The sequence below is a fragment of the Bison bison genome, unplaced genomic scaffold (genome assembly GCF_000754665.1).
Source record: "Bison bison bison isolate TAMUID 2011002044 unplaced genomic scaffold, Bison_UMD1.0 scf7180017864330, whole genome shotgun sequence".
NCBI lineage: Eukaryota > Metazoa > Chordata > Mammalia > Artiodactyla > Bovidae > Bison > Bison bison.
Window position 1 is genome coordinate 4,509,652 of NW_011494902.1, and position 25,853 is coordinate 4,535,504.

The 25,853-nt window shown below is 37.5% G+C and overlaps 1 protein-coding gene across 1 annotated transcript in view; it reads right to left on the bottom strand.

The window, feature by feature from the left end:
- The window catches only part of DARS (aspartyl-tRNA synthetase), a 64,915-nt gene that overhangs the window by 30,249 nt on the left and 8,813 nt on the right, over nt 1-25,853 (bottom strand). The window contains exon 3 of the mRNA XM_010853671.1: nt 18,370-18,472. Coding sequence (XP_010851973.1) covers nt 18,370-18,472 — 103 coding nt within the window. The remainder of the gene's footprint in view (nt 1-18,369; nt 18,473-25,853) is intronic.

A 25,853-nucleotide genomic window follows, 5' to 3' on the forward strand; every position in this document is an offset into this window, starting at 1 on the left:
AGCTGAAAAGTCCCAGTACTTTGGCCACCTGATGCAAAGAGCTGACTCATTTGAAAAGACCCTGATGCTGGGAAAGATTGAAGGCAGGAGGAAAAGGGGACAACAGAGGAGGAGATGGTTGGATGGTTTCACTGACTCTATGGACATGGGTTTGGGTGGACTCTGGGAGTTGGTGACGGACAGGGAGGCCTGGCATGCTGCACTCCATGGGGTCACAAAGAGTTGGACACGACTGAGTGAGTGAACTGAACTGGACTGAACTGACGTGTATTTGTATGTATAGAGTCAATACAAGAGGGACTGGAATACTTGAATAAGTTAATTGCAATATTCCACTTTGTAGAAAAAGTCTATTTAACATGATTTCATCTGACACTGTGTGTTAAGATGGCTTAATACTATCTTGTATATAAACTACAGCTTGACCGCTGCCATAAAGAGATCCTATTAAAGTTTGCTTTACATTTTGAAACTAATATGTCACTGTGTTTTGTACTCTGAAAGAGCGTTATGTCTAACAAGCAACTAACTAAAAGCCTTTGGTTTTTATAAAGGATATGGCAGGCGTGGAAGCACAGGAACTCCTGGGAACTACATTATTACAGTAGAAATAGATGAAGTAAATTAAATATATCTTTTCAAGAGCTAAGTCAGCTATTTTTTATTATTACCAACACCTCCCAAAACACACTATCACAGCATTTTTTTTTATACTTCACTTTCCAACTACCCTTCTGCCCCGGAATATAGGGAATCACTCTACAAATAAAATTAATAGAGCCTTGATATTAGAAATACCTTAATAGGCAGAACAGACTTTATGTTATGCATTAGGAACTGTCAACCATTCAATTTAATTAATTTACTTCTAACTCCTTTTAACCAGGACCTTACTTCTAATTTAAACTCTCTTCAGAAAAAAAAAAAACTGTAAAAATCGCCATTCTTCATATAAAGTGTTTTATTAAAATATTTTAGGTGGACTATGGGTGGCTGAGATGGTAAAGAATCTGCCTGCAATGCAGGAGACCTGGGTTCCATCCCTGGGTTGGTAGCTTCCCTGGAGAAGGGAATGGCAATTCACTTCAGTATTCTTGCCTAAAGAATTCCATGCTGTGGCAGATTCATTTTGATATTTGGCAAAACTAATACAATTATGTAAAGTTTAAAAATCAAATAAAATTAAAAAAAAAGAATTCCATGGAGAGAGCTTGGTCAGTATAGTCCATGGGGTCGCAAAGAGTCAGACACGACTGAGTGACTAAAACAAGTGCATCAAGTTTTGCGGGTTTTTTCAAGTTTTTTTTTTTTTAAACAAATGATATAATGTATGAGTAACCCAAACAATTATAGAACATGGCTTGTGGGAAAAAACAAACAGTACTCAGTTATCTGAAGGAATAAAATCCCATCTTTCCAACATGACTGTCATATAGTTTGTTATTTAGGGCCTCCTCATCAGCCATAGAAATACCCTCATTATCCACAGTTCTGTCAATTGTGATTATAAGTTGTCATGTCTACATTATATGATACTGGGGCTTCACTCTGTTGCTAAAGAATCTGCCTGCAATGCAGGAGACCTGGGTTTGATTCCTGGGTTGGGATGATTCCCTGGAGAAGGGAATGGTGGCTACCCACTCCAGCATTCTTGCCTGGGAAATCCCATGGACAGAGGAGCCTGGTGGGTTGCAAGAGTCAGACTCGACTCAGGGACTAAAACCACATTACATAAGAAGCAACAAACTAAAAAAAGTCTGTTGGAATGATTAGAAGTAGGCACAACTGTTGTTTTAAGTAACAACTGACTACTGAAGAAAATATATTAAAAAACAAACAAAGACATGAAAGCACCAAACAACATATTATAACCTTGCACAGTAACTGAAGTTCAGAATAACGGCCCTGTGTCATTAAGAAAAAGTTAAACATGAAGAATGTATATAATAGGCTTCAATGATCCTGTTAAGGTTGTCAAAATAGTTTTAGTATTTGAAGGAAGAAGTAAACTTCATAGTCTAAAATAATGCACTACTGAGTAATGCCTAATTCTTTAATGTTGTGTATCATCACATACACTTTGCAAACCTATAATGGGTATTATGCACTGTAAAGAGATTTTTTTAAAAAGCAGATACACAAAATTTGACTATGAAGCATTAGGATTGTGTAAAGCAGAATTTATCCATTCAAGTGCATAGTGGCCTCTTCAAATTGACTGCTCAGGGGAAGGAGGGAGGTGTTATAAACACATTTCAAAATCAGCACAGCCTAAAACAATCTTAAAACAACTTATCGGGAATTATTTCTTGGTTCTGTCACACCAATCAGTTTTTTGGGGGAAAGTCTCACTTATCCCTCTTGTTTCAGAAATGCTAAAGATCATGGGGGGTAGAGAAGAGACTTAAAAAAAAAAAAAAAAACAACTGAATGGCATTAGAGGTGCAAGGACGTAACATGTTTCAAAAAGGAGAATATTTAAATACATGAACTATAGGGTTAACAGCTAGACATTAACCTCATTATAAGCTTAATACAGATAGCTACAGTAGTTAATATAACTACTATAGGGTTGAGTAGCTCTCTCCAAACACTTGATAATTTGACTTACTCTATCAGTAAAAAAGTGGTAATTATGTCCCCTAATATGTAGATATTCTATTTATTTTAAAAACTATATACATGTAATACTAAATGTAAGTTATTACCTTTAGGCAAATATAAATTTAGGGTGAGATGCATAATTAGCAACAGTGATCCATAATTAGTAATAGCAAATTCATACTTCATATAGTTTCCTGATAATTTCTATCTAGCTAGGGGAGTATGAAAATCTTGTCAGATATGATTGGATTATCATGAAAAACAAAACAAAACAAAAAACACACTTCATCATGCAGCTGTTACAAAGATTTCCCACTATCAGAAGTGTCAGCATTAACACTTGTGCTGAAGAACTGATGCTTTTGAACTGTGGTATTGGGGAGAAGATTCTTGAGAGTCCCTTGGACTGCAAGGAGATCAAACCAGTCAATCCTAAAGGAAATCAGCCCTGAATATTCATTGGAAGGACTGATGCTGAAGCTGAAACTCCAATACTTTGGCCAATTGATGTGAAGAAATGACTCATTGGAAAAGATCCTGATGCTGGGAAAGATTGAAGGCAGGAGGAGTAGGGACGACAGAGGATGAGACGGATGGCATCACCGACTCAGTGAACGTGAGTTTGAGTAAGCTCCTGGAGTTGGTGGCAGACAGGGAAGCCTGGCATGCTGCAGTCCATGGGGTCACAAAGAGTCAGACACGACTGAGCAACTGAAGTGAACTGAACAGTGTTTCTTGGAAGAAATCATTTTAAGCCACTTGTCTACTGTGTGATGGTCAGTTTATTATCTTAAATATAAATAAATATAATCCCCCAAACCATTTAACCAGACATAGTAAACTGTAATATGCTGAAAGTGAACCAGAGAGTTGGGGTACCACTGTTTGCTCCTCTGTGTTCCTGGAATCCTGCAGTCTTACTTTAGAGCCCTCACATGCTGGAGGTGACATGTGTGTGACCTTATGAGGTGCAATCCAAGTGATAGGTCCAGTGTTTATCTATAAATTAACTATTAGAAAAACTTAAATTTTTCCTATCACTCTCAGATAAAAAAAGAAATGAAGGAAAGGATTATTTTCTTTCCTTTAGAGAGTAATTTTGAGCAAATCACACTTTGGAGGTCAGTGGGACAGGACACAAGAATCACAACTGAGAAAAGGCTGCTGGAGCAGGTAGATGATTTGCAGGTGAAAATGTATTTAATAGCATGTAACTGAGTCAGAGAGATCCCAATCCTGCATATGAATAGTGGAGAAATAGATCTGGTAAAGAAGTACTTCACCCATTTTTTGTTGCTGGGTCTCAGTGTGAGGTGCTGGTTCTGGCAAATCCTTTTGGAGAACAAAAAAAGAATCATCCCCAATTCACCATGCCTCTCACCAGCAAGGGATGGGGAAATGGCAGGGTTTGCTCTTACAGTTTTAAGTTATTTTTTAAACATTATTTCAAAAACTTATTTTTTATTATAAAAGAATATCCTTACTGTTAAAATTGCAATGTTCAATAATGTATAAATTTAAAATTCTAGGTTCCCTATCATATACTGAACTCCCTCTTCCTCTAATCACTACTTTCTATACTTCTCTACATTTTTTCTCATTTACAAAAAATATGTAATTTACCTACAGTAGTTTTGTTCATTTTCTCCATATTTTTTAAGTTTGAAGAAGCAGTTTTATTTCTACAGCTTAAATGAAATTGATCTTTATATAAATACCTAACATAGTATTATTTCCATGTCACTTTCGCAATTTCCGTTTATGTTCTAGTTCCCATGTGAAGTGCTTTACACATATATCATCTTGCTTAAACCTCACAAAGGCCTACAAGGTAGGTATACTACCATTTTACAGTTGAAAAAACTGAGACTGAAAGGTCAAGTAACTAGCCCAAGATCACACAGCTAGTAAGGTCAGGTACAGATTACTGCACTAAACAGTTCTGTTACAGACTCACAAATCAGCCTCCAAATTTAAATACTCCAGAATGCATCGTCAGCTTACTTTGAAATAATTCATTCTCATTCTTAGAAGTTCATGAGCTGCCAGATTCCTTTAGAGCTTATGTGAAATAAAGTAGAAATAACAGGCCCTTCACAAATAGCTTTCAAAATGCCTAAGAGTCATGCTGCCTTTTCTGGTAATGCTGATGTATCCTGAGGTCCTGCTGTTGCCAGACTCAACATATATTCATCAGAATCTCTGCATAAGACAACATTAAGTTATTACTTAATAACGTAGAAGAATTAATCCCATAAACTGGCATCTAGTGACACCAGATTTTCAACCTACTTTTAAAGCACTATTTATCAAGGTTTTCAATGCAAATTTTGAACTGGGCAGGACCAGATATAGAAGTTCTGTTTCTGATCCAATAGATAAGTACCTCATTCCAACAAAGAGGTATAAACCATCTAAGTACAGTTGTTCAAAGGGCTGCAATCTAGAACAGTGTACTGCTGCTAAGTCACTTCAGTCGTGTCCGACTCTGTGCGACCCCACAGACGGCAGCCCACCAGGCTCCCCCATCTCTGGGATTCTCCAGGCAAGAACACTGGAGTGGGTTGCCATTTCCTTCTCCAATGCATGAAAGTGAAAAGTGAAAGTGAAGCTGCTCAGTCGTGTCCAACTCTCAGTGACACCATGGACTGCAGCCTACCAAGCTCCTCCCATGGGATTTTCCAGGCAAAAGTACTGGAGTGGGTTGCCATTGCCTTCTCCCAGAACAGAGTACAACCAGCCTATGTTCATCAATTAATCCACATGATGCTCAAGAGGTACCCAAATGCCCACCAGTGTCTGGGCCTCAACTTAGATGGTGTATAAAAATACTTCCATCACAGGACCTGTAACATGTCTCTTCATGGAAGTTGTTTATTTTTTGTCCTCTCCCCAAATTAAGCTCCTTATTTGATTATTATGTGCTATTTAGTGTCACTAAATAACTAAGCCCAGAAGAGTGCCTGGACCAGAGCAGAGGTAAATTTTCTAAATCACTGAACCTTCTTCTGAGTATTATTTTGCTATTTATAGTTCTAAAAATTAATGCGCAAACTGAAGATTTAGCTTATTAACTAAGTAAAAGTTATTTTCAGGTGAAAGATCTAGAAGGGAAAGAAAATAATCAAACTTGTAAGTAGGTAGGTGACTCACCAGAGAATGAGAAACACACTTGTGACTCACCAGCTACCAATAAATAACCTAACCACAATGACTAATACGAAGAAAAAGAAAATAAAACATACACATATTTTTCTGCAAATATTACAGCCTGAAAAGACTTTTTATTTTTTTTTTTCAGAATCCAAACATCTCTATGCTGCTGTGGGTTACACAAACATAAATAGCAAAATAGAATTTTTAACTTTAACATCAGTTCTCTAAATGAACTGTAGGCTTCTGCACTGAGTCACTATGATTTTAATTTTAAACTTCAAAAACCTGTGTTTACATTTACTCCAGTTGTTAAAAGCAGTCAATATACAAAGGCCTACAGGGGTGCCTTTAAAAAAACTTGCCTTTACAAGACTCAATCATAACTAATACAGATTACTCTTTCATTATTTTTAAATGTCACTAAATAAACAGTTTTAAAAAGAAAAAAAGGGATGACTTGCCTCAGTTCTAACTCCAGCTACTAAATATTGGGACATTAATGTCAACATAAGATGGGGATCCAGAAACATTGGTTTAGATGGGTATCCCATCTTCCTGCTTCCAGATAAATTTCATTTAAAGATCTCAAACCATTTTGGATACACAATTAAGAACCTGTTCTTAAAGACCTTTAGGGAATTAGATGTGCCAACCTTCCTATGTAACTCATTTAGTTGTTTCATTTCTATATGCATTCAACCATGAGAAAATTGATCCTTCCAACAAAGTGATTAAAATAATGTGTTGAAGAGTCCTGTGACACTTAAATCCAATTAATGAGTCAACTTTTCGGATTAGTATATTGATGAATTGGATATTCCCAGGAAAGATAATATGGGGAAAACAACTGACCCCATATTGTTAATGTTGCTCTTAAGGAAAATACTAAAACGCTAGAAACTGTTAGTGGTACAATCTACTCAGTAAGGCAAAAATAAGCACCTAAGATTTAATATCTTAAGTAAATGCTAAGATAGTTATCTACTTAAGATATTAAAAGTGACCTCATAGTTTGCCTTTTAAATGATTACGAAACCCCAGCTGGAACAATCTGATTTGATATTTTTAATAGTGGAGTCCTTGCTTTTTTCCACCTGGTATATGGCCAGAGGGAATAGAGTTAAATGTAGGGCCTCATGGAATTAACATATAAATACCATTTTTCTCCCACTTTTTGTGTGGGACATGTTTTAAATGTCCAATATCTTTGCAGTATTCAAGATGGAAACACCTGGAGAATAAATAAACAGTCCTTAGGCACTCCCCTCGTACTAAAGATAATTACAAGCATTTAATATAAAAATCTAAGAATGAAAATCAAATAAGGATTAGAAATGGCCTTTTTCTCATGAACATATTTTCTGCTATGCTATTTTCCAAACCACAGATTCTAGCAGAATCTTTAGTTGGCTAACTAAACTGCTAGTCTGCCAAAGTGAATGTTACTAAATATTCATTTGAATTACCTCATGCTTCACTGATCTTCAAATTTCTAAAGCAAAAAAATCTATAAGGATTTTTTCTTTATTTAAGTAAGTATGAGAATCCATTAAAATTTATATGTTGCTGCTAATATGTGTTTTCAATCATAACAGAAGGCTAATAATATATTGGGGCTTCCCTGGTAGCTCAAAAGGTAAAGAATCTGCCTGCAATGTGGGAGACCCAAGTTCAATCCCTGGGTTGGGAAGATCCTCTGGAGAAGGGCATGGCAACCTACTCCAGTATTCTTGCCTGGAGAATCCCATGGACAGAGGAGGCTGGCAGGCTATAGTCCACAGAATCGGAAAGAGTCAGACAAGACTAAGCGCCTAACATACAGAATAATATATTCAGCAATGGAACCCACAGAATTTTCCAAATTTTTATTTTCTTATTATAGTTATACTCAGAAACAAGGGATAAAGAGGAATGAAATCCTGAAGAGTTCAGTGAAACAATGAAGACAGAAGCAACCTATAAACCTCTACTTTCATTATAAAGTAGAATATAGTCTCCTAGGCCCAGCTGGGGAATAAAAATCAATTTTTCAGCCATAAAAACACAATACACTCTTTAAACCTGGTGTTAGATTATGGCAATAGTAGTATATGGGACAAGGAGCTAGTAAGAAGCGTGCAGGGCAAAAGAAACAAAGAGAACAGTGGATAAGGATGTAGTGGAAGTAGTTCTAGGAATGGAACTGGGGTTGTGTGAGGTCAAAAGGGGACAGAAAAAACTGGAAGAAAGTGGGGAGATTTCCCTCCTCCAGAGTATCTTCCTGACCCAGGGACTGAACCTGTGTCTCCCTGCATTGGCAGGTGAATTCTTTACCACTGAGTCACCTGGGAAGCCCAGACAGAGAACAGATACTGGAGTTTAAAATGAAATTCTAACAAGCAAAATCAAGCCTGTGGCCACAGCAGTGAGTTACTAAAGTGAAGCAATGGCGAAGATGGTGGGGGAAAAGTAAGAAATTTCAAGGCCAACTTTTTCCATATGGTAGTCACTTGAAAACATTTAACATGAGAGAGACAATGACTTGGAATAGGAGGAACAGAATTCTATCAAGCCAGAAAAAGAAAATGGTTTCAGTAAAACAATCTATTTCAGTCTTTGGCTTTCATGAACTCAAAAGGGTGGAACTTCTCTCCAATTTACTCAACATCATCTAAGCAAGTTTAGGAGACACTGTCCAAATCCCTCTCCCCTTGTTCACTGCTAACTGAGCCCCACCCAGCTCAGTTTTCACCTTTACCTGGCCAGGTGTTCTAAGGGAAGGTGAACCCATCCTAGCTCTGGAGAGTGAATTGTGTTTAGTCCCAGCCCACCCTGGGAATTGATTCCAGACCAATGGTGTTTTTTCCATATAGTTTCTCAAACTAGAAACTTTGAAGCCATTCTCCACTTCTTTCTTTTCCTTACCTACACACATCAGCAGCCAGCAAACAGATAAGATTCTTACATTTGGACCCAGTCACTGTGCAAGCATCATTATCTCTTTTAAGAGTATAGTTTTGCTTTAACACTTGTTTTGAAAACGTGAATTAATTCTAACCAACTGATGTACTGGGATTTCCCCAGTGGCTCAGTGGTAAAGAATCCTCCTGCAATGCAAGAGACACAGGATTTGAGAGTTCCATTCCTGGGTTGGGAAGATCCTGGAGGAGGAGGAAATGGCAGCCCACTCTGTATTCTTGTCTGGAGAATATCATGGACAGAGGGACCTGGCAGGCTATAGTCCCTAGGATCGCAGAGTCAGATGCGTCTGAGCACACACGCAATGCACAACTGATGTATTAAATGTCAATCTGAGAATAATGAGAATTTGTGCTTGCCTACACCAGGTTTCATCAGCGAGAAACACTAGGTCAATGCAGAAACTGTACTCAGGTGAACTGAGCCAAATAGGAATACACAAAACATACACACCTCGGTCATCTACCTGTGTTATAAGCCACACTCATTCACATCAGCTAGTCTAACTTTCCTTCTGGCTTCAGACAGCCTTTCTTGTACCATTACACAACAATTTACAAGCTACAACTCTTCTGATATCCACTTCCACTCAGAAACAGTGAGTCTTTTTAAAGATAAAGTGAAATATTCATGTAATTCTCAACATTCAATATGTATAAAACTATTTTATGGTTTTAAAAAAATTAGGTTCTTTTTATAAAACTGTATCACTGATCTTTTTGACTATTGTGCTGTATACCTATTTTCTGCACAAATCTTGAGGTTTTTATTGCATAATTTTGCATAGCACGGTGATTTTTAGGAAAGTATTTATTACAACAACAGAACTGACTGAATATTAGCACCACTCTACAAAAAGTTAACCCAAAAGGACACCCATACCACAACGTCCAAGATCTCTTCCCTTGCTGACAACAGAGCAATTCTATCAGTACAAGTATGTTACAAAGGGCCTAATATGTTAAGGAACAGCATTAGTTACCCAGCTAAACTTTTTCATTTCCTTCCCAAGTCCAGAATCTTGGTAAAGGATAAATTCTTATTTTAGATTCTGAGGGTAGTTTAATTTCCACATCAGTTCCGTGTATCACATAGCTGCTTTGTTGAGTGACTGCATTTTTATTTCTTACAAGAGTGAAAAGAACATGTAAAATGCCCTGTGTGGCAGTGCTGCTGCTGCTAAGTGAAGTGAAGTGAAAGTCACTCAGTTGTGTCCGACTCTTTGTGACCCCATGGACTGTAGACTGCCAGGCTCCTCTGTCTATGGGATTCTCCAGGCAAGAATACTGGAGTGGGTAGCCGTTTCCTTCTCCAGGGTATTCTTCCCAACTCAGGAATTGAACGCTGGTCTCCTGCATTGCAGGCGGATTCTTCACCATCTGAGCCACCAGGGAAGCCCAATGATGATAAGCAAAAGCCAAAAGATTAAGCAAAAACAGATGTAAATTTGCCTACTGAGCTTTAGGTTTCATATTTATACTTATAGCTATCAAATATTTTTATATTGAAATTATTCAAAAAAATAACTGTTTTTTGCAAACATGAAACTCTCGACCCCCTCTTCCCTACTGTTTTTATTGCATGCTTTTAAACTACTGGGCAATTTCTGCTTTATGAACGGCAACTACTGCTTTATGCTAGAGGAGATACGCTCATTAATGTTACTGATGGCTAGAAAAACATTTAATTCCTCCTTTGGAACTGTCTCTAGCATCAATTTATGACTCAACACAAAAGTCTTTTTTATTACTTTAGTATCAGCTGTACTTCTTAAAACCAAAATTATTATTTTTCATCAGTTTTGGTTCTCAATAACTTGGGGACAATAAATAAAAGTCACTATCACACTCAAGAAATAAAACAGCTATCTACTTTTGAGGATGTATACCAGAATAAACTGCACACTCCAGAAAACGTATTTTTGAGGCAAAAAAGCAATAGGGCTTCCTTTTCCCAGTCACCAACACATTTCAATAACATTAAAGCTGTATTCTAAGTGAGCTATCTATATTGTGGAAGGCTTTGAACGAGTATCTTTATACAATCTTAGAGAGGCAGGATGACATAGGAGAAATAGAAGAAGCATGAGCCTAGTATTGAGGCTCTTATCTGTAAAATGAATAGACAAGAGGAAAAAAAAAAAAAGACAAAAGGGTATCTATACCTCACAGTGCTGTTATGAGGCTCAGGGGGAAAAATCCAAGTACTGTACTTTGCTGCTCCATACTGAATATACAGTAATAGTCAGCTGTTATTGCTGCTACTGTTATAAGCAAATCTGTTATTTCCCCTGTACATGAGATAGGGAAGCTACTGGTGGTACTACACTGAACCTTTACTGGGGTGCACCCCATAAACATAAAAGTTCATGGTAGCCACTGGAAAGCTTGGCAAGATAGAGCAAGAGCAATCACCATACTAAATTTTAATTGTAGATTAAGTTTCTTAAATATTAAAAATATTATTTCATATGCAATAAAAGTCCAAGTATATGTGTGTGGGGGAGGGAGCTTTTTTCCATGGTCCTTCTTTAAAAAAAATCTATGGCATGCTCATTCAGGGATGCCCCCCTCCCCCCGCTAAAAAATCTAAGGCACCTGTTATAGAGGTCACCCATCATTATTCAGAGAAGGCAATGGCAACCCACTCCAGTACTAGCCTGGAAAATCCCATGGGCGGAACAGCCTGGTAGGCTGTAGTCCAAGGGGCTGTGAAGTCAGACACGACTGAGCGACTTCACTTTCACTTTTCACTTTCATGCGCTGGGGAAGGAAATGGCAGCCCACTCCACTGTTCTTGCCTGAAGAATCCCAGGGACGGCGGAGCCTGTTGGGCTGCCGTCTATGGGGTCGCACAGAGTTAGACACGACTGAAGCGAATTAGCAGCAGCAGCATCATTATTCATATAATCTGCTTAATATACACAAGATAATGATGGAAAGTTAGCAAAATAAGCTTTGTAGGAATAGTGATTTTTACCTTTTGTTTTTCCAGTGGTCATGTATGGATGTGAGAGTTGGACTGTGAAGAAAGCTGAATGCCGAAGAATTGATGCTTTTGAACTGTGGTGTTGGAGAAGACTCTTGAGTGTCCCTTGGACTGCAAGGAGATCCAACCAGTCCATCCTAAAGGAGACCAGTCCTGGGTGTTCATTGGAAGGGCTGATGCTGAGGCTGAAACTCCAATACTTTGGCCACCTCATGCGAAGAGTTGACTCATTGGAAAAGACTCTGATGCTGGGAGGGATTGGGGGCAGGAGGGGAAGGGGACAACAGAGGATGAGATGGCTGGATGGCATCACTGACCTGATGCACATGAATTTGGGTGAACTCCGGGAGTTGGTGACGGACAGGGAGGCCTGGCGTGCTGCGATTCATGGGGTCGCAAAGAGTCGGACACAACTGAGCAACTGAACTGAACTGAACTGAAACACTACAGATTTAAGCCCTTCAAAAGCCCTTAAGCTTTATTATACTAGATTGTCACAACAAAGGTCTAAAATGTGTAAGAAATCCTACACTATATTGATATATGCTGACTGTTACTTGTTAACAGTAAGGATAAAGTTGAGAGCTGAAAGCTAGGTGATGACTAAATCATCATTTTAGGCAGTCATTATTTCATGTTTTTCAGAACAGTTTCCACATTACTCCTATTTACCCCCTTTACCCCTCCCCCTCAAAATCAGTGATTGTGAAAATGATACTATTCTAAGTTTTTCTTTCTGCATCTTTATATATTCTAAAAAAAACCCAAAAACTATTAAAATTTAGACACTTATAGAAACTTGAATATCAAAGGTTTTCAGCAAAACTGCCAATAAACTTGTTAGCTTTCTGGTTGTGAGAAATTATTTGTTGAATCTTACTGTACTCAGTGAGAAATGTGGTCCATAGACTTACACAGCTACTCACATTCAAATGAATAATTTTTAAACCTGTGCAAGGTATAATAAAAGATTAGGTTGAAAAGAGGACAAAAAGCTATAAAGTTGCTATGAAGTTGCTGCATGCTAGTTTTTCTAGTAATGTACCAACACAAAATACTTCAGTGATACAAATTCAATAAACAATTCATTGAAGCAAAGAACTCAAAATGCCCAAACATGAGACACCATATATTTGCCAATTACATCAAAATAGCATCCCCAAAACATCAACTGTGCATAGATTTTTAAAAATAATAAACCACCTTAATAAAAATCTGCACTCCAATTCTAAGGCAGGCACAAGCTTGGTTTATATGTCAAGTAACTTCCTTCAATTACAGTGAATTAGCACTACATCCAACCTCAGACTTTAGTATTTCTCAGGCAAGCTGAAATAAAGATGTTTAAAGAAGGGTCTTAGTTGTGAAGAATGAATAAGACTAACATACAAGTAAACAAGTTATGAAGTCATGTGCCTAACTAGTAAGGAGCCAAGTCTCTGGGCTCTATTACACGCCATTGTTCACTGGCACTTCAGTTTGGTTTCTACATCATCTTAGTAGTTCCAGGATAACTTATTTTGTGAACTCAATTTTCTTCACCAAAATCCCAGGAATTTTAAATTCAAAATAAGCTTGGTAAGAATTAAGCACTACTCAATGTGGTCTCTTTACAATATCAGGGACCCTCAGTGAACACTTAATTTTATCAGGTTACTTAAATACATACAAATATAAAATTAGTAGAAGTAAATGCCTTATTGTCATAGCCCTTAACTTTAAATCGAAGTGAATTTTTACAGTCTGGTTTTTTTTTTTGGCTGTGCTGCACGGCCTGTGGGATTATCCTAATTTTCAGACCAGAGATTGAACCTGATCCCTCGTCAGTGAAAGCGAGCAGTTCTACCTTCGGACTGCTAGGGAACTCCCCCTCAAGGTGAATTTTTAAAGAAAATAAAAGCAAATATTAAAACCCATAAAATTCAAATTAATAATATCACATTAAAGTTTGTTAGAAGTAAATTCCTGACATTTGTTTTACTGTATAAAGCTGTAGACTCATGTACACTTCTGGATTTAATTTTCTGTATCCTTAATACTAGTAATATAAACAATGATTGTTCACAATTACATAAAACATTAACTTTGAGGTTGGTTCAGGATAATTAGGCCTCATAATTAACCAAAGTACTGCAAAGAGCAATCCAAGAATGACAATTTATCAGTAGATGACTTTATAAAATCATAGTGTTCCAGTCAGAGTTAATAATGTAGTATGTTCACTGATATCTGAATCAAACAGGTGTCTAATCTGATAAAATACGAGAACTGTAAACAGAAACATTTTCCCTAGTATGGAAACTATTGTACTATTAGTTATCTGCTTTCTCTATACAGATGAAAACAGGATTCAATAAGTCTGCTTGAGCAGCACAGACTTAAGAAACCTAAGGAGTAAGTAACTGCCAAGTACCACCAAATAACTCGCTTAGCAGGTCACTTTTCAAACTACAATGAAATCTTCATTTGTACAGAACATGGATATTGTTGGCTTCAGTTGACATGAACACAATTTACACAGCAGCTCTCTTCTGTAAGTCAGCCTATAAAATGACATGGCATAGTATTTTTTATGTATCTTTAAGATAATAATTTTTAAATTTTTATTTTAAAATAAAAAAAAGAGGTCACTGTAGATATGGAGAGACTATCCCATTTGAAGCATATATATTGAGAAGTGGTAGGAAATAACAGGAGAAACTGGGAGGCAGAATTAATATTGGACATAGTTGGAAATAGGAAGCCACTGAAAATTTTAGATAAAAATAGCACTTAGAAACCTCTGGCATGTGTGGACTTTTTAAGAAAAGGATTTTGAAGGATGAAGAAAAAAATCAACCTTTTTCCAAAAAAAGTTCTGAAAGTTCTTTAGAATTTACAACTTTACCTGATCTATTATTATTCATGAATAGAGCAGGTAATTTTCAAAGCAAAATTTTTCTGTTCTTGATTTTCTTCTTTTAAAACTGGTACTTTGAATATAAGATTGTACTGCTGGCTTTCTGTTAGAAAGGACATGTGCTTTAGACTTGTTACCAAGAAACATCAGGATTTCTGAACTACCTTAGAAGTATAGAAAATCACATAAAAAAAGATAAGCTGACTGATAGATATATCAAGAAATCACATTCCTAAGAAAATTATCTTATCAACCAGCCACAAAAATTAAAAGCTTATCATCTTTCACCATAAAGAGTCATGAGAATTTTCCTTTTTCATAAAGTAGCAAAAGCTATTAACACATATATTCTTACTCAGGCAAGATACCTTAACATGTAAGTAGTGCCAAAAGTTAAATAATTGTAACTTAAGTACTACATGTTAAACCTATTGTATAAAATTGACTCCATTCACTTGTATATAACCAGTTAAAGGCTTTATAATTTGCAACAGCTCTATTATGAAACCATCTTTTACCACACATTACTAATTATATAAAATGCAGTTTTTTAAATGGACTAAAAATAGTTACATGTACTTTTCTGGTTGAAAAAAGGATTCAAGTCTTCCCTAGTGGTCCAGTGGCTAACTCTATGTTCCCAATGCAGGGGGCTTGGGTCTGATTCCTGGTCAAGGAACTAGATTCCACATGCTGCAACTAAAGATCTGCACACTGCAGCTAAGATCTGGTACAGCCAAATAAATGAACTAGTTAATTTAAAAAAAGGAAAAGAAATCAAAGTCACATCATGACAGTGAAATAGTGAAAGTCACTCAGTCATGTCCGATTCTTTGCGACCCCGTGGACTACAGCCCACCAGGCTCCTGTACTTTTCTACAAGAAAGAGTACTGGAGTGGGTAGCCATTCCCTTGTCCAGGGGATCTTCCCAACTGAGGGATTGAACCCAGGTCTCCTGCAATGCAGGCAGATTCTTTACTGATTGAGCCGCCAGGGAAGTCTTGGTTAATAGTCAAACTTGAATTGTAAAATCAGATCTTGAAATTCCTTGGTGATTCAGTGGTTGGGACTCAGTGCTTTCACTGCTGTAGGCCTAATGGGCCCCAGTTCAATCCCTGGTCAGAGAACCAGTACCCCTGGGTCGCAAGCAGCCAAAACAAAAACAAAAGAAAAAGGTTAAAATCAGGTCTATAGATAGATCATGACTGAGTTTAATCTACTTCAGGATTATGAAATCCAGATTAAATTATCTGAATTCTTCCCTTATTCTAAAAAGAAAACAAAGGTCACCCATACACTATACCATTTAGACGAAAGCCTTTCTTTAACATTCATTATAAAGGCATTGCTTCCCAGGTGGCTCAGTGGTAAAGAATCTGCTTGCCAATGCAGGAAGATTCAATCCCTGGGTCGGGAAGATCCCCTGGAAAAGGAAATGGCAACCCCCTCCAGTATTCTTGCCTGGGAAAACCCACGAAGAGAGGAGCCTGGTGAGCTACAGTTCATGGGGTCGCAAAAGAGTTGGACATGACTTAGCAACTAAATGACAAATAAGGGCATCAGTGAACTAAGTTCTGTGTGCAAGTATGTTTTCTAGCTGGTAAGCTGTGGTTGACATCTGATATGGTCAACTGCTGTCAGTTAATCAAGTTCCAGGAGTTTCTGAGAAGATCCAAAATAAGAAATAAGAAATAACTATTTGTAGACTACTTTAATGTGTCTGCCTCTAAAGATATCAAATGAAGTTACTGTTCTCTTGATATTAGAATGACTCTTAAGTGATTAATAGCAAATGGGATTTCCAAAAGACTTTCAGACTGCTAATCTTTTAAGAATGTAATACTGAGGTTATAATGCAGTTTAAATAAAAAATACATTTGATTTAAACTGTCAGCTCTATGTTTGGCTGAGCCCCTCTGCTGTTCACCTGAAACACTGTTAACTGGTTATACCGCAGGACAAAACAAAAAATTAAAAAAAAAAAAAAACCAAAACCCCAAACTGTCAGCTTCATATATTAGTTTTCAGAACCAATTTAACATATAAGAGACAGAAGCTGTTAGGGGAAACACTGACTGAAACCACCCACCCCGACCAGGCACCACTGTAATCATTTGCATGAGTTATTTTATGACGGGAGGTCCTGGTAAGGAACAAGCCACCACCAATCAGAAGAACTCGGGAAAAGTCAAAAGGAGGCGCCATAAATCCTACCAACCTCCCAGAATCCTCCTTGCTGGAAGCCCTCTTGGCTGAGCAGTGCACCCTGAGTCCGGAGACTAACCCCAGCACCATGAAACCTGAGGTGGAAAGCACATGGCAGAGCACTCCTCCTGGGTCCCCTTACCTTCCTGCTCTCCACCCAGGTACCCCTTACCAATACAGTCTCTTGCTTTGTCAGCATGTGCATTTCCTTGGACAATTCATTTCCAAGTGTTACACAAGCGCCCACTCTCAGGCCCTAAAAAGGGTCCCCCTTCCTGTAACAAAGTCCTAAAGGTTGTTTGTTGACTTGAAGCCAACTTTTCTCCAGTATTTTCCAGTATATTAAATATAATTAAGCATATACATCTGTGGTTTTCAGGGGCTCTTACAGAAGCCTCACTGTAAGATAGTTTATTTCTAGAAACCAAGTTTATTTATGTCCTATTTCATAGGATACAGATTGACCTGAAAAGGCTAGGTGACAAAGGCACCCCCACAAGCATATACCCTTAAAGACTAGGGATGAAAACAGCAAAATGAATCACCAAAAGATACAGAAAAGATGAAAGTGACAGTCTCTCAGTAGCAGGGCTGTGAGATAGGGAGGGGTGGGGCCAGTGGTTCTAGTAGTACTGATACATCTGAGCTCATCAGAGATGAACAATGTAAATAATGGATGTAAATAATGGGCTGGAGTCTTTAAACCAGAGGGCAGGTATTGTCATGATACTATCAGACTAAATTTGATAAATAAATCTGTAAACCAAAACCAGTTGCTAAGCAGTGACTATATGTAGACGATTGTGCTGAGGGAGTCAGGGAGGGTCAAACATAAAATTAAAATATTAAATTAGATCAGTTTTTTGTTTCTTTCTAGTTCTAAAATTGACAATTCTATCTGTGTTAACTCATCTTTAAAGTGTATACACATAAAGAGCAGAGATATCCTAATCCTATATCCTGCCCCTTACAAATGAACAAAACAATAAGCTTCTGCAGGAACCCTGGGCCAGGAAGTAATACTTCTGTGGGGGGAAAAAGGCAAGCTTTATTTAAAAAACAAAAACCCTTTTGGTGTCCAAGTTAAAAGCTGTGACATGTTAAAACAATTGTGTTACTTCCTTCAGGATGGAATCATTTGCAAAATTCCACTCTCTTATTTTAAACACTTCTGTTATTCAGTTAGAAAACTTGTTGCTTAATATGCAAATCTTAAACTAGGAAAGGGAGGGAGGAAATGAAGCTCAACAAACACAACAAAATAAAGTTGCTTTGCAGTGTTGAGGCTGCCAGGCTTTTTGTTACTCTACTTGAAAGTAAATGTGACTTGTCTGTAGAGAGTGCTGCTTCAGCAGTTCCAAATGAATTTCAAGCTTGTGCTCCATATTTTCTCTTTTGTAAGTTTAATGTATTCAGCAACACTGAACTGACAATTTAAATAACTACATTTTTAAACAAACGAAGCATTGATGTTAATGTATGAAAATGGTCCAAAGCCCTGGGAGTCTTGGTTCCCACCATTGTTTATTCTGACAACAGGATATAATTGCTTACTTACTTGGCAGCAAATTTAACCATCTGCTTGCTTGCATGGTCTCCTACCGCCACAAGAGCCTGGACATTAAACTGCTGCTGTCGTAGGACTAAGAAACACTGCTTTCCTGAAAAAGACAAAAAGTATACAAGTGTATTAAGGACATGCTAGTTTTATACCATGCTAGTTCAGGTTTTACAAAGAAGAAAAATGTTTTCCTATTTAAAAACTGGGTCCAAATTTACTATACTCAATAGGGCCATACACATGGGAATTTGGCTTTGACAGCCAAAATACTCATACTCAATTGACAGGCTAAAACCCAAGTTCCTCCTATGCTTTTAAAATGTTATTGAGAACGTAAGCAAATCATCAATTTCAAAAAACATTATTTATCAAGAGAATTATTTTGTGATTGTACGTACTTACTAAACAAATTTCAAATAACTTCAGATCACTTTCACCATTCATTCAAAAGCTAGTATATTTTATAGGCAAAGGTACTATGCTAACCATCAAAGGAGCTTCAAATGATGCAACTATGAGAGCTTAGTCACAGGAACTTAAATGTTCTTTGCAGGTGGTTCCTTTCTTTCCAAAGTACATTTTAAAAAGCATTTAGAATAACAGACTAGCTTATCTCATATTCTATTTTACTCATTTCTTTATGATCTTCCTAATCTTTCATCCTATATGTTACTTTTTTTTAAACCCCCAATAATTCATTTTGTCTATAAAAGATCATTCTCTTTATGCCCTAAAACCAGTATTATTTCTGTGTTAATTCTGAGCCTCGTGATTCTCTCTTCTTTCATAAGGAACTATCATTCCTTATTATTAACCTTTTGAAAGACAGTCATAATAGATCCAGTCACTATCCTTGTGGCAACTCTTTTTTTCTAAAAAGATTCTTTTTACAAGTCTCTGATCACATTTTGGGACACTACTTCCTCATAAAACAAGTTAAATCTTTTCTAGACCACTTTTCTTATCAGATTTTCTTTCAAAACATCAAGATTTTGGGGGGGGCGGTTTAAAATGAGAATTATCTTTTACACGGAGAATTAGCTTTGCCCCTTACTCCCTCCCCTAAAAAAGCAAAAGATGCAAGCAGACTTGCAGTTAATACATTCAACATACAGTTTTAAAATGCAAATCTGACAGCAATCATGTTAAAAAAAAGGCTACAGAGTGCCAACACAGACACAATTTATGGACTTCCAAATAATGTACGATTGACATATTTTTATACTACATAGATACCATTTCCCCTTTCCTTTGGCGTATGATCCAGTTACTAAGTAAAATCTCTCTCTTTTTAAAAATTATTTAATTATTTTTGGCTGCACTGGGTCTTTGTTGCTGCAGGTTTTCTTTCTCAAGTTGTGGTGAGAGGAGGCTGCTCTTCGTTGCAGTGTGCAGGCTTCTCGTGGTGGCTTCTCTCGTTGCAGAGCGTGGATTCCAGGTGTGTGGGCTCAGCAGTTGCAGTGTGTGAGCTCCAGAGTGCAGCTTCAGTAGCTGTGGCACACAGACTTAGTTGCCTAGCTGCATGTGGGATCTTCCTGGGCTAGGCATCAAACCTGTGTTCTCTGCATTGGCAGGTGGATTCTTAGCCAGTGGATTTCAAGGGAAGCTCTAAGCAAAATCTTAAGAAAGAAAACTACGTGAGCTGTACAAATTCAAAGGGATTTTCAAGATGCTGAATTGATAAAGATTGTTACTCTAGAGAAATCTGCAGATGAATCAAATGACATTATCCCAAGAACTACTGAAATTATAGCTAGATATTAGCTCACTCAGAACAGAATGTTAACAGGAAATAAAAGGTAATGTGCATGACTTAGTAAGCATTTTAGCTGCTCTAATAGTGCAGACAGAGGAGCACTGACTGGGCTGCACTACAAAGCAATCTTGTGATGAACTGCAATGCTAGACAAAAACCCTGGGAGAGAACAGAGAGCTCCATAGTACTTACAAAGGGTGACCATGTCTTTAGGTTAGCACTAAGGGGTGACATGTAGTGGAAAGGTTTGGCAAAGAGTAAAAGCTTTTACATCAAAAGATATGGGATCATATCCCGTTACTTCCTATAAGGGGCCTGCTGCTGCTGCTAAGTCACTTCAGTCGTGTCCCACTCTGTGTGACCCCATAGACGGCAGCCCACCAGGCTCCACCATCCCTGGGATTCTCCAGGCAAGAACACTGGAGTGGGTTGCCATTTCCTTCTCCAATGCATGAAAGTGAAAAGTGAAAGTGAAGTTGCTCAGTCGTGTCCGACTCTTTGTGACCCAATGGACTGCAGCCTACCAGGCTCCTCCGTCCATGGGATTTTCCAGGCAAAGTACTGGACTGGGCCTACCAGAATATTAATTATGTCTCAGTTATTCATCTGCAAAATGAAGAAAATAACAGCATATTACTCATGGGGTTTTCTTGAATTTTCATCTATACTCTTGAGGATTATATAATAAGTTTATAATTGTGACAAACACCCAATTAATGTTAACTGTAAACTAGTATTACTACCTTTTAACTATTATCATTACTAATAGCACTACTGCCACTGCCTACTTATTTGAGGACTATGAAAACTGGCTGCCCAGGTGGCACCAGTGGTAAAGAACCTGTCTGCCAATGCAGGAGATGCAAAAGACGCAGGTTTGATCCCTGGGTCGGAAAGATCCCATGAAGCAGGAAATGGCAACCCACTCCAGTATTCTTGCCTGGAAACTTCCATGGACAGAGGAGCCTGGCAGGCTCTAGTCCGTGGATCGCAGAGTCGGACATGACAGCATGCATGCACTGCACGACCATTTCTATTTCACAGCTGGATCACTATGTCCAAAAGCTATGGTGGGTGTTGGGAACACAAAGTATGTATTTGTTAGACACCCATGACAGACTGTTATGTGAACAAAGTGATAAAGCCAATCATAATTTTAAGAGATATTAAAATTGACTGCATAAAAAAACCCACCAAAATATGAAATTGTATAGGAAGAAAAACACCAAAAAATGTGGCTACTAATGGATGGTGAAATCATGGAGAATTATACTGTTCTTCATATTTTCTGAACTTTCTACAATAAGCATGTACTATTTTTTTTAATCAGAAAAAATATATATATTTTTTTTTTTCAGAAAAAATAATTTTTAAGAGACCAATAAAGTCCGGGTTAAAAGAAAATTGTGGCCATGTTCCAGATTCAACACAGGAGATAAGCAGAACTATGTACTCAGGAGTACATAGAAGCAAGCATACTCCTAAGAGCTAACATGCCTTCTACGAAACAGAAATCATGAAATCAATGATTATGAGTGAAGCGAACAATGTTCACTGTTCTCTTTTAATGTTTACTGTATTTAGTCTACGTAATTTTAAATTTTTAATCTTTAAAAAAAAAAAACCAATAGATGAAAGGAAAGGGGAGGTGAGACCAATGTATGATGAGTTGCTTCAGTTGTGTCCGACTCTTTGCGACTCCATGAACTGTAGTCCACCAGGCTCCTTTGTCCATGGGATTCTCCAGGTGAGAATACTGGAGTGGGTTGCCATGCCCTTCTCCAGGGGATATTCCCAACCCAGGGATCGAACCCTTGTCTCTTAGGTCTCCTGCACTGGCAGGCAGGTTCTTTACAACTAGCGCCACCTGGGATGTCCGAGACCAATACCATCAGCATACTATAAAGCCACAGTAAGTAAAAACGTACAGAAACAGGCAGATCAATGCAGCATAAAAAAGAACTGAGAAGATGCCCTATTAGAGCAAAGAGATTTTAATTCTAGTGGAATTCAGGAGATAACTAAAAAACCGAGCAATACAATAGAAAAGGGGAGGACTTTCTAAGTTTGAAAATTATAGAAATGCCTATGCATAAAAATTAAAAAACCACTCTGGGAAAAATATCTACGAATGACATATAACTTATATGAGTTAATATCTTTAATACATAAAGATCTTAAAGATGTATAAGTAAAGAACACTGAGATCCCAATGGGTAATGGACTAGAACAAATAATCTAAAAGAAAAACACCCTAGTAAGTATTCATGGCAGATAGACGGGGAAACAGTGGAAACAGTGGCTGACTTTATTTTTCTGGGCTCCAAAATCACTGCAGATGGTGACTGCAGCCATGAAATTAAAAGACGCTTACTCCTTGGAAGGAAAGTTATGACCAACCTAGACAGCGTATTAAAAAGCAGAGACATTACTTTCTCAACAAAGGTCCGTCTAGTCAAGGCTATGGTTTTTCCAATGGTCATGTATGGATGTGAGAGTTGGACTGTGAAGAAAGCTGAGCGCCGAAGAATTGATGCTTTTGAACTGTGGTGTTGGAGAAGACTCTTGAGAGTCCCTTGGACTGCAAGGAGATCCAACCAGTCCACCCTAAAGGAGACCAGTCCTGGGTGTTCATTGGAAGGACTGATGTTGAGGCTGAAACTCCAATACTTTGGCCACCTGATGTGAAGAGCTGATTCATTGGAAAAGACCCTGATGCTGGGAAAGATTGAGGGCAGGAGGAGAAGGGGATGAAAGAGGATGAGATGATTGGATGGCATCATCGACTCAATGGACATGGGTTTGGGTGGACTCCGGGAGTTGGTGACAGACAGGGAGGCCTGGTGTGCTGCGGTTCATGGGGTTGCAAAGAGTCAGACACGACTGAGCAACTGAACTGAACTGAAGTAAACATAAGGAGAAAAATGTTACTGGAAATGAAACTATTGTAAGTTGAAACAAATACGGATTACGACACATACCTCTCATACTAGAATAAATTTAAAAAACTACACTATTATTCAATGTTCAGAAGAATTAAGTGAAAACCGTTCCTTCATAACTTGTCCATAGCAAGATAGGCTTGTACAATGCTTTCAGAGATCAATTTGGCAATGGGCTTAAAACATTCTGATTCAAAAAATATGTTTCTTAGAATGTATGTTAAGAAAATTAAATAGGGAACGTCTTACTGACAAAGCTGTTCATTATAGCATTATTTAAATAAAAGAAATAAGGTTTAACATCACCCCATATCTATGTAATTTTCACTAGTAGAACAGATCTACATATGACTCTAATGCTATGGTCCCAAGTTTTCTGTGTTCAAAGCACTTTCAAATACTAGAACCTTGATGGTACATTCAAAAAGATTTTTAAAAGACTTAAAAAATCAGTACTGGTTTCCTGGTAAACAGAGCTGTCCACTCAGACCCCCTCTATCAAATGCTTTTGACACCAAGTTCTTGAAAGGTGTTAGTAAACTAAATTGTTCTTTCTTTGACTCTGGTCAGTGATACACTGCACAGCGTGATCTGCTCAGTTCAATGTCCTAAAAGGCATTTTCCTATACACTGGTGTGTGTGTGTGTGTGACTCCTTTTACACAAATTTAAAAACAAAGGATATGCTCATACTTGTAAATGCACTTTTCTTCCTGAGAGAATACACAAGAAACAAAACCGGTTTTTTGAGAGGTGGGGAGAGGAATAGACTGGAGCTAGATTTGTGATATTTTTATTTTTCTTCCTTTTTAAAAACTGAAGAATAGTTGATTTACAACACTGTGTTAATTTCAGGTGTACAGCAAAGTAGAGACAGGTAGATACATAAAACAGATAGGTAGATAAATGGCACATCTTCTTTATCCATTCATCTGGTGATGGCCACTTAGGCTGCTTCCGTGTCTTACTTATTGTAAACAGTGCCGCTTATGAACAATGGGGTGCGTGTATCTATCTTTATGAACTAGTTTTTGTCTTTTCTGGATACATGCCCAGGTGTGGGATTGCTGGATCATAGTGTAGCTCTAATGTTCATCTTACATCTTTCTGAACTATAGGATGTTAATTTTTACTATAGCAATATATTATTTTTTATTCTAAGAAGCAATTACATAATTTCTCAGTTTAGCAAAGAGTTCTCATTACTTAAGTTAATACAAGAACTTTATATGACAGATTAATCAATTGCTATATGACCCTAATGCTGGGAAAGACTGAAGGCAGGAGGAGAAGGGAACAAGGGAGAATGAGATGTTGGATGGCGTCATGACTCAATGGATGAGTTTGAGCAAACTGGGAGATAGTGAAGGGAGAGGGAAGCCTGGAATGCTGTAGTCCATGGGGTTGCAGAGTCTAGAGATGACTGAGTGACTGAACAATTTATCTTTCTTCATGGAATGCCCCAGCAGAAGTGAGTTTATAGAAAGGAAAAGTCAGTGTTCAAAACAACAAAATGAATTCACTATTTTTAAATATTTTCAGTCCTCAGCAGTTAAAAATTTGTGTTGTACTTTTATTCTTAAGTTTTTAGAAGAAGCAGTTTCTTAAATTTACAGAAGAAGCCCGTTTTAGAGAAGTGTAAAGTTGGAAACCTTCCTTTATAGCATCAAGTGCAATCTTTATTTCTAAGCTGAAGAACAAACATGGTACATAGTCAAGACAAAAGGTTTACTCTTATCTCCACTTCAGTGATGGCTCAATAAAGAAGTAAGCCTTGGTGGAAGAACCAGTTATCAAAGATGTGAGGCAATCTTAGTTTTCATCTATTCCTACTGTCCTTTAGCTTGCCAAGCTCCTGAATTTATTAGATGATGTATGTTCACTTCCTAACACCCAACATTAACATCTTCCTTCACTGCTTATGTTAATCAATTATGGAATAAACCACAAAGACCTATATGTTTTAAAATACTTTCCATTTATTATTTTCCCTGAAATATTCTTATATGGATATAAGTTGAGGTTTTGATTCTTGGTATTAAAAATTCTAAGGGTTTCTCTGGTGACTCAGTGGTAAAAATACACCTGTCAATGCAGGAGATGTGGGTTTGATCCCTTGGTCAGGAAGATCTCCTGGAGAAGGAAATGGCAACCCACTCCAGTATTTTTGCCTGGAAAATCCCATGGACAGAGAAGCCTTGTGGGCTATAGTCCACAGAAGGTGGCGAAGGGTCGGACAAGACTTACTGACTAAATACAACAACAAATAAAAATTCTCTCTGACCACCTAAATAAATCAGCTCTTTTGAAAGTATAAGTTAAGGTTTTAGGAAGAATAATCTTGGGCCAATGACTTCATGCAGTATGTATAAAATTTGAAAGGAATCATACATATTTCAATTACTTTCATTTCAAGGATTTATATTGATTAATTTATTTTAATTGGAGGCTAATTACTTTATAATATTGTGGTGGTTTCTGCCATACATTCACATGAATCAGCCATTTCAATTACTTTCAATAAGCACTTAAGCTTTCACAATCAAAGAAACTAATGCTAAATGTTTCATTAAGAATTAAAAACTTCCCCTTACTTCTATATAAAACTCTTGATTTTAGGGATTTGATACATAAACCTATTGTGAGAAATCTGATTTGTAATCTTTAAAAATACGTAAAATACTGCTCTTAATTTGAGGAGAAAAATATACAAATATTTGTTATATAAACAGACTAAAGGCTCCCCCCCCCAACAGAATTCTAGCTGTCATATTTTTGACACTT